Source organism: Anopheles bellator, chromosome 2 (genome assembly GCF_943735745.2).
Source record: "Anopheles bellator chromosome 2, idAnoBellAS_SP24_06.2, whole genome shotgun sequence".
Classification (NCBI taxonomy): Eukaryota; Metazoa; Arthropoda; class Insecta; order Diptera; family Culicidae; genus Anopheles; species Anopheles bellator.
In genome coordinates, this window is record NC_071286.1 from 1,548,145 (window position 1) to 1,566,056 (window position 17,912).

The 17,912-nt window shown below is 51.4% G+C and overlaps 3 protein-coding genes across 3 annotated transcripts in view; 2 read left to right on the forward strand and 1 right to left on the reverse strand.

The window, feature by feature from the left end:
- Window positions 1–658, forward strand: LOC131210954 (uncharacterized). The gene is made up of 3 exons (XM_058204281.1): window positions 1–130; window positions 192–383; window positions 440–658. Exons 1-3 carry the CDS (start codon window positions 79–81, stop codon window positions 625–627), a joined length of 432 nt encoding a protein of 143 aa, XP_058060264.1. The 5' UTR covers window positions 1–78; the 3' UTR covers window positions 628–658.
- Window positions 659–5,843: 5,185 nt separating this feature from the next.
- On the reverse strand, window positions 5,844–6,586 carry LOC131210815 (uncharacterized). The gene is made up of 2 exons (XM_058204108.1): window positions 6,409–6,586; window positions 5,844–6,324 (listed from the first exon to the last, which is right to left on the reverse strand). The coding sequence occupies exons 1-2, from the start codon at window positions 6,461–6,463 to the stop codon at window positions 5,873–5,875; spliced, it is 507 nt and encodes a 168-aa protein (XP_058060091.1). The 5' UTR covers window positions 6,464–6,586; the 3' UTR covers window positions 5,844–5,872.
- A 1,920-nt stretch (window positions 6,587–8,506) lies between these two features.
- The window catches only part of LOC131211461 (nuclear pore complex protein Nup88), a 45,627-nt gene continuing 36,221 nt past the window's right edge, over window positions 8,507–17,912 (forward strand). Inside the window, exon 1 of the mRNA XM_058204929.1 lies at window positions 8,507–8,778. Within this exon, the coding sequence (XP_058060912.1) occupies window positions 8,569–8,778 (210 nt within the window). The 5' untranslated portion in view covers window positions 8,507–8,568. The remainder of the gene's footprint in view (window positions 8,779–17,912) is intronic.

A 17,912-nucleotide genomic window follows, 5' to 3' on the forward strand; every position in this document is an offset into this window, starting at 1 on the left:
ACCACTTCAAATCCATTTTCTGTGCCAACCGACCGCAGCTCAACCAGTTCGATTGGAGTTCTGTCTGCAGCAGGAGCCATGGCCAGGAGCGTGATCTTAACCGTTGCCGCGCTTTCGGCGCTCAGTTATGGTGAGTTTCAATCCCTTTACGAAGCACCATCCATCCAGATGCCTAATTTTTCCTCCCAAAGTCGTCGCCATGAACTGTCCTTACTGTCTGAACGTCGTTTCGTGCGCTTCGCAAAGTGTCCCGAAAGTGGACTGCAGCGGCACGATAGTGAGTGAAACTGTGAGCGAGATTAGTCGATTCTTTCGCGACATCAAGGCCTACAACGTGCCGGCCACGGAGTATAGTTGCGTCGATGTTCGGTTTCGACCACTCGGTAAGAATATGTCCGAGGTCTTCGAATTCCATTCTGACGATCTCTCGTATTTTCAGAGTCACTCAGTGACACGTTCACGGTGAAAGGATGCACGGCCGGTCGTAAAAGTGTGTGCGGTGAACCGACGGTCGAATTTAACGGGAATTTTTCGTGCTATTCCCACAGTGGTGCCGGCGCCCCTCGGCTCACCGGATTGCTCATGGGCGTGCTCTTCATTATCGGTGCCCTGGTGTTCGTAAACTAATTGATGGAAATAAAACGGTTAATTTAAAGTATATCGCATATCGACGCGGCTTTGGGTTGTGGTGAAAACTGCACCAGAAATCAATAGGGCAAGGATCGCTGCAAACGATGGCGTACCCAACCGGCCACGACTATCCGCGTAGTCGTCCTCGCCCTCGAAGGTTGCATGGTTGCAGTTGTTCCGTTCACAGGTATTACACTCCATTCGTGGATGGTCCGTAGCACAGACCGCCAGGTCCTGGAAGGTGCAACCCTTCATGTAGTACCACTCCTCGCCGGTAAGCACGATCGAGAAGCACTTGAACCGGGACCGGTCCGGTTTTGCGTCCTTGATAGCTGTGTTCATGCCCGCGAAGACATCCAGGTAGCGGTCGGCCAGCTCTGCGTTGCACTCCAGTGTACCGCCAACTTCGTCACAAGTTCGCTCATCGCCAATCTCGATGCAGTTCACACACTCCAGCGATGATCCTGCGAATTAGTTCAGCCACTTAACGGCCTTCGACTCCTTCGAATATTCGTTCTATTTACCACCCGTAGCCAAACTGGCCACAATGACCGTGAGAGCGAGCGCGTGCAGTTGACACATCCTTCCGCAATCGGTTGACACTTGTCAAATATCCAACGGCTACTAGACCGAATCCGAACCACCGATGGATGCTCCACTCCATCGTATGGGTGATGAAAAATTCAACCGATAATGGCGTTGAGTTGAGCGATTGACCACCATCCTTGAAATGCTTTCGTTAAATTAAAACGCGAATAAAATGTCGTTCCGTGCAGTGGTCTGTCTGTTGGGACGGAGTGTGTTCCCAGTAACCCCCGTGAGGTGTGGTAAGGTAGTTATCGTTGAAGAATATGTGCATAACTTTAAACTATCGACCACTTTCAGCGTCGGCTAAACAAACACCGGAACACGGAAGTGCTCGAACGGTACGCGGTTCATCAGGGTGGCCGGGCGTCAAATTCGTATTAATAATTAAAATAATTAATTAGCCAAACAATGGCAACGGCACCGGCAACGGCACCGGCACCGGCGGGGGCCGAACTGGGTTAGCGCCAGGATAGCCCGAAACCCGATCCTTCCAATCGAACGTTCCGCCTTCTCGGCAGGCTGGGGAACGAACTCCAGGCCCGGCCACACCACTGTAACCGCTATAACTCACCTCTGGTGTAACATTAGACACGCCGCGCTAGACAAAACTTTCCGCGAACTCCGCGTTCGCCCTCCATCTTCTGCTGCGGTCATGGACCCAAGCCGACACACACCTCACCGTTATCTGGGCAAACTATTTTCGGCCCGAAAGACGATCAACTCAAACAGACCCCGCTTTCGCTGCCAACCCCCCCGGGCCGGAACTTCCTGCGGACGGCAACGTGGCCGCTCGGGCAGCGCGGCTTGGGCACCAAAAATCAATTTAAGTCTATCGTAATTTATATGCGCTCCATCCTAACTAATCTCCAACTCTTAATTTGATATTATAAGAAACATAAACAACTTTACTAATATAGTGTGGTTTAGGTTTAAGGAAGCCCGGCCTAGGAGGCCGGCCAAGGCCGGGAAAAGTATGCGACAGGCTCACGGCACGGCACGGCACGAGTCACGTGGCGGTGGCCGATGCATAATGACGATATAGAATAGGCACCGCCGTCCACCGGCAGGACTGTGGAACGCCAACCGGGAATGTCGATGCCGCCAGTCAGCCGGGGCCGGTGCAACGCGCCTCGGGAGGGGGAAATTTATACGCTTCCTTCCAACTTTTCACATATCGGCCTAACCACCTTCGCTCGGTTGCGACTGCCACCGGCAGGTTGTTTATTCTTCGCACAAGACATACATTCAAGATTTTACACCAATCCGTCTTGGCATTGGCCCGGCAGCAGGGCAGGGGCAGCATCTTCGGCGGCCTCCACCATCATCGGAGTGCCAAGTGGCAAGTGCCACGGTACAAATCACATCGACTCCGATGTGCCCGCCAGACGAAACAGTTTGCGGCCTCCGCTCCTTGTGTGGCTAGTTCCGGCCACAAACAACTGCGAGGGAGTTTGCCCCGGGGCCCGGGACCTGGCGCCCGCTTATAAGATATAAATCGTTTCCGGCACTCAGCCAACCCCGAGGACGCACCGAGCGGAGGACGTGCCTTTAAAATCTTCGCCAGAAAGATGTGCAAACAGCGAAGGTGTGGCCGGGCGAAGTAATTTCCAAGCAATCGTGGTCGGTAGCGGACCCCCTCGGGCCAGTGCAAACAATTGATGTGATTAATACTTCCACTCCCGGGCCACCGGGAGCCGCTTAGATGTGGTCCATAAATTCACCTTCCTTCGACGTAAAAATGTTCCAAACAGTTCGCCGCGATTTCTAGTCCCGGGACTCGGGACTCTAAAACGACACCATTTTGAGGGCGCATTTTCATCAATCATTTAAATATCATTTCCACAGGCCCCGGCCACGGCCACGTTCACCGGTCCAAATCGATCCGAAGGGTCCTCGGCCCCCGGTTTAGTATTCATTTGTTTATCCACCGGCAACCGGGAGCGGCACCGGGGACTGACAAAACTAACGCGCGGCGGCGGCGGCGGCGGCGGCGGCGGCGGTTGTCGAAATTAAACGCGCCCGATTCTGTACAAATAGCGTCGGAATTAATTATCATCAACATTCGAAAACATTTTTGACATCGCACACACGCAGCGCACGTAGAGGCGAGACCTGAAGTGAGGTTGCCTTTGTTTTGCCAATTTCCCAATGGCATTCACTCCCGGAAGGAGCTCCCGCCCGGGCTGCCGGGCTGACTCCTTCTGACGATCTCAAAACTCGCCTAACGGTCCGGGCGCTTCCGTCCTTTCCGGAGGACGCGCGCTCGGCTTCGTGTGATTCGTGATTTTCTATTGAGGCATAAATAATTACTTATTATTATTACGAATCAACACAACAGCGGTCCGGAGTCTGGAGATCCTTCAAACCGGGCCCGACACACACCGAGACCGGGGACGACAGACCAGATCTTCATGTGCGCGCCCTCAATAGTTTTCCTTTTGCTCCAACTCCCCGGTCTCGAAGATGTCCTGGTTCACGGGCTACACGGCTGATGAAGTTATTCTTGGGAAGCGGCCCAAAGTCATAAATCAGAAGCGGCACACGGGGCCGAAGAGGCGCACCCATCGCGCTATGGACAGGTTGTGTTCGCTGTGTTTCGGGAAGATGAATGTCCCTGAAAATTGCGAAGGATGAATTCAGGATGTCCGGAATGGGCGAACGATCTTCACGGTGGGACCGACGGTCGGGACACCGTCCTTCGGGTGATGAGTGGGCGATGATTCTTTCTTTCCGGCCACCGGCCGGAGTGCCAGCGTCCCTCGTCCTGGGTCCTGAATGACTTGCCAGGCGTGGCGTTTGATCGGATTCGCAAGTGCCATCATCCGATTAGGTCTCCTGTAGCTGCCGAAATTGCCCGGTCCCACAACGAGGCGGCGCTTATAATTCAAGGACCTCACATGACACGACAACCCCACGACGACGGCTACAGGGAGGATGCCTGGCTTGGAACGGTCTATTGACAAGAGGATATTTATCGATGCAAGGTGCGTATGTCGTGTCGTGCGCAAGGATCAGCCCTCTGATGATGCCACCGAGAAGTGTTAATAAATTTCGCTCAAGTACCGCCAACCTGCCCTCTGGAGGAAGCCATAAAGCCGACGCCTAATGAGCGTACACTCCAACTTTACTGAAATGTTTAAAACATAAAATTAATTTGACTATAATTTCCCCCCTTTTTGAAACGTGATTATTACATTACTTCTCCGGTTCGAATGAACATTCAATACGAAAGCTTTACGGGGATTCTACAAATTCCCTGCCGATTTCGAGCCGATATCACCGTGTGCCGGCCACATTTGATAGGGAATTATTCTTCACCAACTAGTAGTCGTCGGCAAACGATAATGAACCAAAATATGCCATCGCAAGACATCCCGGCGTCCTTTATAAATTTTAATATCCTCCTATCCCGGTGCGCGAAATCGGCGATGGCGGTCCTGGCTGCTGCTGACGATGACGTGCCCATGTTCTTGGACGCATCATCGCGCACATACCCGTGGCCATGTTGGGTTTTGGGTTGGGCGGGCGGTAGAATTTATAGAATATTTAAATTGGTTCTTTATCAAACGCGGAACCCGCCACCGACGGCTGATGAACTTTGCCGGAGTTCCCGCGAGAGGCGTATGTTTGGCCAGGGCGCCAGGATGCTGCGACGGAGCGTGAGAGACATCTACCGTCGACGGAAAGACGTCGACGGCGTCGCTAAATAGATTCCACACCGCCTTCCTGCCAATGAGAGGAAGTGTCCAACGGTGAAGGGTTGGCGGTAGTTGGCGTAGATCCTTTCCCCCGCTCGGTGCGATTCGGGAAAAAGGCGGACGCGGGTTTGCCGCGGTGCGGTGGTGCGCCTGGATGTGGTGAGATTTGATTTATGAATGCGATATTTGTTTAATAAATACAAACAAACTTCCCCAAAAACCGAACGCAAACTCGAACGTCAAGCGGCCTCTCGCAGGTGCCAAACTACTTCAGCGGCCCCGGAAGTGGGCGGCTGTTACCGAGCCGCCCACGCAGAGTTCACGACACCGGGGTCGCAACGCCCCAAAAGTGGCCGTCTCGGGGAGACACACGCAGACACACTGGAAGTCCTGTCGCCGGTTCGCATCGCAGCGCCAACTATGTTCGCCCAGAACCGGTTCAATCGCTGACGTTGATCTGAGCCTTAACCCTTGACGCTCTCGAGCTCGAGCGCTGTATTATGAGCCGCATTGTTTTGATTGAATTTAATTATATGTTTATTGATTGAGCGAGCCTAGGCCTGGGCCGCCTAGCCTATCTGCGAGCGTACGTGCGTCATCGGAACGGGGGTGCCTGTCAGAACTTTGCGTTCTTTGAGGGCCACCGGCAGGCGAACTGGTTCGCGCAGATAAATCGCCGAGGACCGGGTCTCGCTTACGAAAGGGCGTCAGTTAATTGGCAAAGTTCAAGTGTACGCGGCCCATAAGACTGTGGCGCCCTCGCCGGGGACGGCGACTTCGGGTGGAAAGCTACACGGATTGCGTCACGTGGATTGACCCTTGGTGTGTCTGCAGATTGCCGGAGCCAGCGAGTGACAGTGGGCCGATCAATCACCGACTGCACGAAGAGCGGATTGCGCGGACTGTTCAGTGTAATTGGGTGGAGAATTATGATTTGCCTTTTTTATTTTCATCCATCAGCTGCACGGTGGCCGCAGCATGAACGGTGCGAGCAGCGAGAAACTCATTAACGACATTAGCGACCTTTGGGCCGCGGGCTCGGCACCGGATAGGCTTCCTTCGGGCGGCAGGTTGTTGCAACGGTCCTCCTCGTAACAGGCGGCACACTCGAGCGACCCCTGGAACGCGGCGTGCGGCAGGGAGCAGAAATGGGCCGCCGATCCGTCCAGCCGGTGGACACAGCCGCGGACAAATAGAAACACGTGGCCACTCACGGAGGTGGCCCGCACGTGGACACACTCGTACTGGTTACGTAGCGTCGGCAGGGAGCTCCGGAGCGGCCGTATGAAGCTGGCCAGACTGCTGTTGGTCAGCTGCACCGTTTCCTCATCGCAGGTCACCGCCGGGACGTCCTCGCCGAGCGAACAGTCGTCGACGTCGTAGCAAAAGTCACACCGAAGAGCAAGTCCTTCAAGAAGACAAAACCGCGCCCTTGAGCAACGTGCTTCCGCCAACCGTAAATGGACGCTGGAGACCCTGCCTGGTCACTAACCTGTTTGCGCCAGGGAAAGCCACACCGCGGCACTGACCAGCGCAAAGGAACGCATCGCGCGATTCTTGTGGAATGGTCCGAGTAGTAAAACAATCAAAACGAACCTATAAATACGATCACCACAAGAAGCGGTTGACTAAAAATGGCACCACACCAGTCTTCAGCCTTCTGTCGCCAACCGGCGTCGATTGTTAACTGACGCCAGCGCACGCCGGAGCTTTGGCTGCGCTGCGCTGGAAGCTAAAGTCATCACGCAAATGCAAGGGTTTTTGCCGGTGTGTTGGTGTGCTGCACTTTGTGGCGCAGCAGAAGAGAGAAAAAGGCACTAAATTGCATCGACCGGCCGTGGCGGGGTTCGTGCGTGATCGGCGCGCGGCAAGCATTATTATGCAAACTGTCTTTTTACGACTTGCGGAACGAAAAGGCTGGCACAGGTGTGACAACTACCACAAAAAGATGAACCACAATCACTACTCAGTGACTGGCCGTGGTCGGCACACCAAGGACATCGATTCGTGGGCAAGAATGTCGATGGCACTACGTTATATATTTTTGAATGAACATTTTGCTGACAACCTATTGAAATCGCTCCCCGATGTCTGGGCGGCAAAGAAATTCAAAAATTGTCCCGCTCCAAAAGATTTACGGCCTGTCAACGGTATAAGCTGCGAAACATGGAGTTGCACTACTGGAAATTCTAGAAGAATGTTTTTTGTTTGGCTCCCTTCCGATGGGTTTGCTCATCCGCCAGCATCCCCGCTAGTCGTGTGGCCAATCAGGCCGAAATTTGGTCCCCATTACTAAGTCATAACTGTCGTTACTTTGACGAATCTGAGCGAGCTCCGGCATCGAAGCTCTATCTGCTGCCACTCGATCCGGTTCCGGGTGGTTTTTTTATTATCCAGCCTCCCCTCACGAGTAGGGTGTACTTTTAGGGGATGGATTGATGATTGAGAGAGAAAGAAATGTTCAATTTCAGCCACTCAGCCACTGCGATCTGACTGACGGCAGAGATACGTGCGCTTCGAGGACCATACGGGCGGCATGCCGAACCCGAAAAAAATGACATCGGGTCGACGAAATAGATATGTTTTATGAATGCCAACGGCAAAGTGACATCCCACGCATCCCCATCCTTGCATCTCTGAGACTGATAAATGTGCTTCCTGCGGGAAGAAAAATTGATACACGATGCGTGAGGAATAAATTTAGCCGGAGAGCCATTTATGACGCCACCGCACGCACTCGTAGTTGAATTCCTGTCGCACACGGGCGAACGATTTGACCGAAATTCAATCAAAAAGTATCCCGCACATATGGAGACCCTCGCGGATTCCGGAGCCCCCCCTCGACGGAGGGTGGCGTGACAAATGATAGGTTAAATGTGAATATTATGCCAAACATTGACATTTCTCGGCAGTAATTATTGTCTGGTCAGCTGTAGCTTGAATGGTAAAGAAACGAAACTCGGGGACTTGGATCAACAATCAATTTATCAAAGTAATGATATCCACTGTAATAAGCTTTAACCTTACATTGTGATGCGCACCGTACCGGTGGCGTTGTATAATGAAACGGGGAGACGTGCCCCGCAAACGATTGATGCTACTTAATCGCTCTCCATCCTCCAGGCGTGGCTCAGAACCTGTTTTCGAATTGCGCCGTTGCTCGAACGCTAATCTAGCTTTAATAATCCATTTCACGTGCACACAGTAGGCCGCTCAAACTGCAAAGCTGTCAATTCATTACGTACGTTAAGCGCCGCAATGAAAAAAGGAACATAATAAATAACGTTTTGGGTATTTTCTCCACCTCCGAATCTGCAAAACAAAGACTAAACACATAGGTATAGCCAAATCGGGCATTTTGAATTCGTTGGGTTTAGAAAATCATTTCAAAAACATGTGGAACAACGGGCCGCTGAGCTGACGTCACAGAACCCTACAACAGCACGGTGCGAAGGGATCGTGCGCAAAGGCCACACCTTTGACGCCGGCTGTCAAACGAAGCGACCGCCAGTTTGTTTGTATTTTGGTGCGCATTTACGAGTGCCGGCAATCCGTCGTGTGCATTTTCGGGTGTTTTTGTGTGTGGAAAACAATATCGATTGTATCGCGCCAGTGTTTCGAGTGGTAAAAAGTGCACTGAATCGTTACGAGCATGGCTACGAAGACGGATAGCTATGGGTTCAATGAAATGACAATGTTCCAAGTGGCACGCGACTGTTCGCCCGACGACCACAAGCATACGCAGAATCTGGTGGAATCGAAAGACGATATGCTGTTCGTGTGGAATGCCAAGAATTGTTGCGTCATGGCGTTGAACTGGCGTGCAGCGGCCTCGAAGAAACAGGAACCACTGAAGCATCAGGTAAGCGGTACGGAACGAACGAATGTAACATAACCTCTCAATCGGCTAGGATTGTTTCGGCGCCGGTGCAACGCACAACGCACCATCTGACAGCTGCCGTTGGTGTGGCCCGGAATGGACGCACTTTTTTCGCTGATCGGGCGCAAAACCTGTGGCCGGTAGTAGCGCCTTTCAAATCCCTCGTTTCCGCTGCTGCCGCGGCCCACGGGAGTCGATGCCGGCCATATATCAACTAATAATGGATTATTTATCGGTCTAATTAGCTTTTATGGCCATAATCTTAAATTATATGCAATCGCGAGCACACGGGACACGCGAATATCTGTGATTCATTTCATTATTCGTCCACTTTGCCTATCGCTCCGGCGAGAACTGCGTCATTCGGTCCGGGTTTGGTTCGCTCCTTTAACTGCTGTTTTTGGGTTTATTTCGTTCGTGGTGCGTTTTTTCTTTCCTGGGTGGTTCTGGCCACTGATCCGCGCTCACGTGTGCGCCGCGTTATCTTGAGCCGCGGAAGGAGAACCGAAAACGAATTTCCATTTCAACCGTAGCAGGGCCGTAGTTGGCGCGCTTCCTGTGGGTCAAGGATCCCGGGCGCGAGAGAACGATTTAAATTATAGGAAGGAAATTTTATTACGCTTTCCGCACCGGGTCCGACTCCGCGGCAGGGGCCTGGAAGGAAAGTTTGAAAATAATGGATTTTCTCGTCCACTGGCCCCCCTGCGCCCTGCAGGTTGTCCGTTTGTGGGTCGATTCCTTCGCGACGTCCTTTTCGCTGCGGCCGTCTTCCATCCATCTCTGGGCGGGCAAATTACCGAGCGGTAATGATTAACATTCTGGCTGGCCTGAGGGTGATCACATTGGGTACTACACTTTTTTTTGCTGTCATTTCTGAGCCCACTGCCAATCCATAAAAATTGTGTCATTTGCCAGCCACGACCATTAATGATGGTGGCGCCGCGTACCGGTAAGGATCACTTTATCGAATGCTTTCCCCGACGCGGGTGCGATAAATAATGAAATGCTTTTTTAACCTACCGCCTAATAGGAGCTCGGAAGTGCTTGAAAAGCCCATAAATTAGTTTAAAGATGATTTGTTTCGTTCTTATCGCTCAAGAGAACCCACCACCGGCCATTTGTGGCCACCGGAAGTGTGCGCATTGGAGTGTCCCACGGTAAAGGTAATCTAAAATATGCTTCGTTAAACTCGATTAGCCAATTCTACTACAATTCCGCCTCCTTTTTAATTCCATCACTAGTTCCGGTAGTGGTGGCACCGCTTTCTTCTGTATTGTAGATTTTTCGCATCCACGGCCGAAGAAAGGCCACGATCAAACGATGTAATCTTGCAGCCTGAGATCTATGCAAATTTTCACACTGTGGCGCCCGGTACCGAAAGACCGGCACCCGAGTTCCGGGCGAAGGCCGTGGCACGACATAAGGGAAAATCCAATTCATCCCAAATGAAATTTTAAAAAACTTTTCCATCATACCGAGAGGCAGAGGCGCAGAGTCACCTCAATACTCACTCGCACATAGTGAGTGGCCAGGCCGGGCCGGGCCGTGAGGTGCATCCTGCCGTAGTCGCGCGCAGTAGCACAGAGAAGCCCTGGGTTTATCATTCACAAATTTATGCCCCGGACGGCTGAATAGCGGCAGGCTCATAAATTTCCATCCCCAACCCATTTATAAAATTATAACTCCCCGAGGTGATTCTTCTGCACCGCCCGGGCGCTCCGGTGCCGGTGGGTTACTTTACCGCCTTTCATCACCATTTTGGCGCCGGGGACGAGCCTGAGTCGCTGTAGTGTCGTCGGTGGCCGCGACACATACACACGTGCGCGTTGGCCCATCAATATGCTTCGGGATGTGATAATGATTATGTCACGTCGATCATCGGATTTAGTGCGCGTATTAAAAGCGCTCCCATCAAGCCGGGCATAGTTGCCGACCGAAAAGGGCCACCAACAACAGCCGGCCGGAGTGTGGGCCATGAAAATCATGGAGGCAGTAAAAACATGGCACCAGCCACCGGAAGAAGCCTTAATTACGGAAGTATTAAGAAATTTCGCAACTGCACTAATAATAGTATCTCAAATTATAAATTGTACCCACACTCATCGTAATAATAAAATAATTCCTTCCCGCCCGGCCCCCGGTCACGGTAGCACCGGGTGCACCGAGGGGCTGGCGGGGTACTTCCGATTCCCGGAAGATAGTTGCGCACGTAATTCTTGATCACAAGAACGGAACGGCGCTCGTTGTGCTGCACCGAGTCGGAATGGTGAAAACGGAACTTTTCCCATTTCTTACCCCTCCGAATGGCTCGCGTCAACCTGCTGCGTCCGCCTGTCCTCCGGTCGCCACCCTCCTGGTTGGGGGGGAAGAGAAGAGGCAACTGCACCGGTTGCTCGGTCAAGGATTTGTCTTGAGCGCGCTTCGTTACGGAGCGGACAAAAATCCTACCGCTGCCCTCCTCGCAGCAGTGGCCGTTTGTTCTTTTTATAATATTTTAAAAATTATCACTCTAGTTTTATGCTCGCACTTTTCTCTCCATGGCCCATGGCGGTGCATTGGCGCACTCGAAACGGCCCGGTTCTCCCGAGCAACATCTTTGATATATTCACTGTCATCGTCTTGACTTCCTTTTGCGGGGCCCGTTGGCCCCGATGTCTTGAGAGCGAGAGCGAGCAGTCTCGTCGGTGATTCGTCGCCGCCGCACGGCCAACAGCATACTGTTTCCGGTTGGCTCTTCGTTACGCCGGAGTGGTTCTACGGGAAGCGTTCATTCTTCAGCGCAGTCTCGGGCGGCCGACCACGTCTGAGCCGCCGTGATCTATAATGCCAAAATCTGTTCAGTTTCCTCAACGCTCAGGTGCCCATACTTAGAAAATAAACTAATTAAGTTGTTTTCTTTTATTTCACAAGAATTCTTATCCCAACGACCTGTAACTGTGGGGAAGAAGCCGATCGTTAAGTTCCCCGTCAGTCAGAGACTGCTTAAAGAGCATCTCGTGTCGTCTCGTTGTGGTCCCGCTCTCGAACGTCTTGGCGGAAGTTGGCGGTGCAAAAGGTTCCCGGGGAGGATTTATTACGATTGCCAAACCCATCATCCATCCAACGCCCGAGCGTCCACATCCTCCACGAGAGCTCTCAACAATAGAACCGAGTGCCCATATCTTCTGCCGGATAAGAAAATTGTCCTCCAATGTTGTGTTCGCTCTCGTCCATCTCCAAATCTGTCCCTCACGACACCGACACACATACAGACATTCGAGTCACTTGATTTCTAAAGCACTCGATTTTTATTTCGAGACTCCACAAAAATCCACAATCGACCGAAGGACACCGGGCACAATCGGAATCACGGAGAGAGAGGGGCGGACGAAAAGGGACATCGAGTGTTGAATAAGAAAATAGTGATAGAAGTCGTTTGTCTTGAGGAGTCCCTCTCTTTATGCGCCCGCCACCACCACTTCCTGTTGCTGGCTCCTAGGAATCAGGGGACGAATCGACGACAAAGGCCCGAACACAGGGCCCCCGGGTGGATGGACCAACGACAACCCCGAAGTGAGACAACGGGGATGAAAAAGATTCCGGTCGCATACATGTGATTTTCGTCACTTTTTGTCACAGGAATCGGTGCCGATTCGCTCGCCGGGGCTCCGGATGGCCTCACATCGTACAGATACATCATACGAAGGACGTACATTTGTCCCGTCGCCGCCGCCGGAATCGGTGGTCTCTGGTTGTATCCCCAAACGAGATGGTGGCTCGATGGCGAAGACGAATTGTAAAAAGGATCCCCACACGCTGGGGTTTGTCCAAGTTTGTAGCCATAACCTTTCCGGGCCCACACTCCTCTCCGGAGTGGGGAGATAAGAAAACGGAACCTTCTCGTGTGTTGGTGGGAGTGAAAAGTTGAGGACATTTTGAGGCCGCGTGTGTTTTGATTATTAGCTGCTCGATACGGGGAGCGAAGAACGAAATAGATAAAGATGGCAATAAGACAGCATCGCGCACAGCAAAAGCAAGCTATTTTTGTGGTGGGTTAAAGTCTTTCGGTGCTGTGATGTTTCCCCGCGGCCACGGCCATGTTTGATGAAGAAATTTTGTCTCGAAATGAATCGACGGACCGGATCACAACGACGCCGGATGGTGGCCGTGGAATGTGACACTATTGTGATGGCGCGCACGAGTTGAATACGTGACGCCACGATGAATGGAAAACTCTCTGAATGCTTCTCCAGCGGGTTGGTCAAAAGTCGCCGATAATTGCTTAACATGAAACATCTCAAGGAGATTTTAGTAAACTTTGATTGGATATTGCCATATATCAACCGTGGTCGTTTACCGATGACAGCAGTGCCAAATCGACAGCACTGATTTGACAGCCAAACTGTCACTGTCAAAATTAAATACAAATTGCAATAACTCAACTACGCGTTTTCAATTACCAGGTACGGCATACATTCAAATATTTCAAAAAAATGCCTATTTAAACTCTTTGCAAGGTTCCGTGTTTGTCCAAAAGGAATCTGGACAACCGTTTTCGGAATTTCATTCCCTGGCAAAAATTAAACCCATTTGCTCGGACAGCAGTTGCCGGGAAGATACTAAAAACTTATGGCGTATGCTTCATCACCGAAGGGAACGAAGAAAAAGGCTTCTCACCCGATTGTACCGTATCAGGCAACAGAACGCCGGAACCAATTTACATAAAAAGCTACTCCATTTCTTTTGCGCCATCTAAATGCAATATTCTTGCACCCCCCAAAAGGTGCACCGGGTTAGGCCAAATGTGCAACGGACGAAAATTGAAAACTTTGGGCCATCATCATCGTCTTGGGCGCGAGATACCGGATGCTTCCGGATGCCTCACAAAAACGGACCATAAACGTAAATAAGGTCATTGTTTTCCGTAACGAGGTGCTAGAACTAAGCCAGACACAGCTCTGGCCTGATACACCGGAGACTGGAGCGTAAGAAAGTCCAGCAAAGTCTCACCAACCGAAGGTTGGCTAATAGTGTGCCTCAGCCTCACAGCCTCTTCTCAATCATGTATGCATCATCGACCGTTAAAAGGGGCCCGGTATCACCCGGGCTGATCCAATTTACTTTCTGGCCTTCGCTCCCGAACCAGAGTTTCCCGGTGCCCGAGAACCCATTGGCCTTTGCCCGGACGACCGGCCCTAGGAGCATCTTCCCTTATCGTCCCAGCCGACGGTCTAGTTTTTTGGTGATGTCCCTAACGATATAATGATCTATTATTATGATTATGGTCAACACCACCTAAAGCGCACCTTCTGGAAGGAAGGAGCGTCGCATAAATGGCCGTGGAGTGGCCGAGGAGAGTCCATCAGCCCGGAGTTTGCTGCTGGTCCGCGCGTTGCTTCGATCATCAAACAGAAACAGGTCGCGCTGCGGCGGGTGTGATGTTTCTGATACGTATCCATCATCTATTAACCAATTTAATTCACAGGCCATTTGTCAAGGCTGATGGGCAAACATCTGTTACACAGCATCCATCCGCTTGGCTTCCTTCCGGACGTAATGGCCCGGGGGTTGCCCTAACGAAAATGCCCGTTTTTTTACGCCAAATCTCCAGGGAAACAACGCGTCCCTACGAACGGTCGTCGGTCACGTCCCGTGCCGCTGAGTGTTGATTTGATTCTTCCTCCGCGGCGGTACGTACGTTCGGTGTTCGAATTGCTATTGCCATTGTGGAAGGAAGTGGCATTATTGGGTATTAAAGCTTCTGCAGTACTCCCTGTGGCATCGGTTGCCAAAGGTGCTTCATCCTGCCACACTTTCGCACACAATCGCCCACATGGAGTAGTTGATGCGAAACGCCGCCCTATTTTGGATTGAATCAATTTCAAATTTGATTCCGATCAAACCGCAAAAGAAGAATACACAATTCATTAACGGTAAATATGGTAAAGGTTTTGCAGAAGAAGTTGCAGAACTTCTAAAATCTTGTCTCTCACCTAATGTTCTCAATCCATCTTGTCATATTTGTAGCGAGGCTTGCTTGGATGTTGCTTAGCAACGTTCCCGCACAAGTGACAGATTGACACCGAAGCAAAAATATCCCCATCGATGAAAATGTCCTGCGATGAAAAAAAAAAACCCGCACAGATTGTGGTGACATTTGGCGTGTTGAAAAGTGTGGTTGCCCTTTGGAAGTCTTCGCGGTGGATTTATTCCGATTTTCCCCGTGCGCTAGCAAATAATTACATCCGCCCAGTTGACTTTCTTCAGGCGGTGGAGAAATGGGGGCTCAAGTATTCGACAAGTAAAGATAAAAAGCTCGCACGCTCGCGACACGGGACGCACCGTTTCGCGGGCGGGCACTTGGGTCGCAAACACTTGCGGCACACAGTTCTATGAACTTCGATGAAGTGGAAAATTCAAGTTTGTGGCGCCTTTCATCCCCGGGCCGCACATAATTTCAGCCGCGAAACCGGCGGAAACTTCTTCTTGAAGTGCGCGCGGGTTTTTCCGACTTCCGGCGGGCGGTCTGGTCGCCGGGGCCAGTGTTTGATGCTTTGTAATTTTATTTATCCCATTTTTTGCGCTCCCTCCGCGTGTCTCATGCACGCGGCCGGCCGGCGACGCTAAACGGTGACGGCGGCGTCTCGTGATGTGCACTTGTGTGGGTATTTTTCCAACGACAAAAAAATCGTTTGTAAATTCCAGATTCCGTGGCCTGGTGGCCCCCTGAAGTGTAACCAGTTAGCGGATTCGTGTGCACTCGAGTGCCGCGGTGGTAAAAATCTCTAACCGATTTTGTGATTATAATTATTGCCGACCGAGATCTCTCTTTCTCGCGCCGGCGGCCGGTTTCCGGATCGGACCGGAAAGCACCACACACAACGAGCGAACGGGGCCTGTAAAGGAAAAGAAAATTTCGCTGCCGGAAGTTAAAGGAGCGAGAAGGAGGCATTCATGCATGCACAAGTGCACACTCTTGTGGTCTAGGATTTTTGCCTTTCTTCTCCCGTCCCACGGACTCCACGGGTTTTGGTGCTCGGGACTCCACTTTCGACGAGTTCCCCGGAATGCCATTTCGCCGCGCAGCAAATGGTGGAAACCAATTTCATCTATACCAACACACATCCGGCTGGTGACCCCGAGCGGCGGCGGCTCGGCCAGGGTCTCCCCGCCTCGGTCGAGAGTATTGTCGAACCAAAAGCGGCACATTCTCGAGGCCGCCGTGTTCCGGCCGTGAATCGGACCGAATCGGTCTCTCATGTGTTCTGGGTTTCCGCTTCCCACCATCGTGATGGGTGCGCGCGTTTTCTGTCACCTTTCCCTGATCCGGCAAGTTTCCGCGCTCCCATTTTTTTTGCTTCTCATACTTTGTTTGATGTGTGGACATTTTTTTGTAACGGTGGCCTAGCCAAAACCGCCCCTAAGAAACACCCCCAGCCAGCCCGCCGCCGGTAGAGGTGTTCGGCAGGAGCAACTCTTGAGAGTGCAGTCAGCGCAGGTATAATTATGTTTTTCATCTCACGTGTTCCGCCGTCGTTGGCCGGGTCGCTGCGCTGTCTGATTATTGCTTCGTCGATTAATCTTGCTGCTGGGCTGGGGGTCCCGGATGAGAGAAAAATTACTGCTCGATTTGCTCGCTTTCCGGAGCTCCTCATTCATTATTTGTGCTAAAAGTTTAGCGGCGCAAACGTGGCCGTGGCCGCCGGTCTCCTTCAATTCCAAAGGTTATGTACTAAAAATGCCGATGCCGGAAGTCAATTGAAAGCGAAAAAAGGCAAAAAATAAGGCAGCATTTTAATCGACACCCGTTGGTGGGCGCCTTCGGGTCTCACTAATTAATTAAGTTTCATCCTCGCCAACGTTAACGCCGCGGTGGCTGCCCACGGTCCCGTTGCTTATTTATGTGCCGGCATTTTCTCATGCCCGCGGAGCGACGAAAAAAATCACTTTACGCTGCCTTCAATCCACCGGAACGTCCGTCCGGCTTAAAGATGGGGCGCACCGACAAAAAAACCGACCTCGCCGCTCATAACGAGGTGTGAAATTCAAACAAAATTAGAAAGGATTCATCAACACCGTCACGCTCGGAAGAACTTGTGGAACCTGCCCGAGGAGGCCAATAAGAGCGTACCGCCGTAGAAAGGATGCCATTTGGTCATTTGGAACGTTCAAGGGGACAGAGTGTCTTAGAACGGAGCCTGTGCCTGAAGTTGGGACGATTATTGACTTCTGCAATAACTCGGCAAAACAAAAACGGCAGGATTGCGTGAAAATATGCCAAGTTCTGCTCGGGGCACAGGACTTCATATTCCCCCACCGGGGGGCGATCGACGAGAACGAGGACTGCGGAAGGACCGAAAGGATTCGCTTCGATCCGCGTCTCTACGTAGCTCAGAAAGAGAGAGAAGGGAAAAAGGGGTGCATAAATTGGCATTCAAACGAAATTGTAGACTTTTTATTATTCTGTTAAGTGATGCTGGTGTTTTTTTTTCTCCCCTTTCGCGCCCGTGTGCCCCATCAACCCAAACGATTCACTTTCTTGGGAATTCGGTTTCACCAAACACCGCGCCACGCCACGTCGACGCAGCAGCAGCGCCGTGTGATTGAAACAATTTATTTACTTTGTAATTGAAACAAAATCGCATCTTACTTCGAGGACGGAGGCTAGGAATTTGGGAGCTAAAGTAAAAGTGCGCAAAAAAAACACACTGTCTAGTTGCCGTCAAGGGGTTGCCGTCGACTTTATATGCGTCCATGATTATTTCTTCGCGCGCCCGACTTTCAGTGCGACGGTTTCATAAAGTTTTATGGCATAGGAGAGCGCGTTTATTTTTCTCTCCTGTCCAATGTCCAATGCGTGTGCGCCACCGTCGAACGACCGTCGCCTTCATGTTGCAATTCGATCGTTTAGAAGATTGTTATGTCACTCTGTTTGTTTGGCTCCTGACACTGCCGGGCATCAAATTTTATTATGTTTTCGACGGAGTTGGCTACGCGCTGTAAAACATAACCTTTGATTTGTGCAGTCTAGCGAGCATCCTGAAGTGTACCATCAAAAGAATGGTCCATTAATTCCATCAACAAATGGCGGCGTCTTATGAGTGGCAAAATAATCCTAAAACCACAGCCTTCTTCAA

Excerpts from the sequence above, each read along its gene's own strand:
- LOC131210954 (XM_058204281.1), top strand. The coding sequence starts at position 79 with ATGGCCAGGAGCGTGATCTTAACCGTTGCCGCGCTTTCGGCGCTCAGT. Across the intron at positions 131-191 it reads GCTTTCGGCGCTCAGTTATG|TCGTCGCCATGAACTGTCCT; the intron begins GTGAGTTTCAAT and ends TTCCTCCCAAAG. Across the intron at positions 384-439 it reads TGTTCGGTTTCGACCACTCG|AGTCACTCAGTGACACGTTC; the intron begins GTAAGAATATGT and ends TCGTATTTTCAG.
- LOC131210815 (XM_058204108.1), bottom strand. The coding sequence starts at position 6,463 with ATGCGTTCCTTTGCGCTGGTCAGTGCCGCGGTGTGGCTTTCCCTGGCG. Across the intron at positions 6,325-6,408 it reads GCTTTCCCTGGCGCAAACAG|GACTTGCTCTTCGGTGTGAC; the intron begins GTTAGTGACCAG and ends GTCTTCTTGAAG.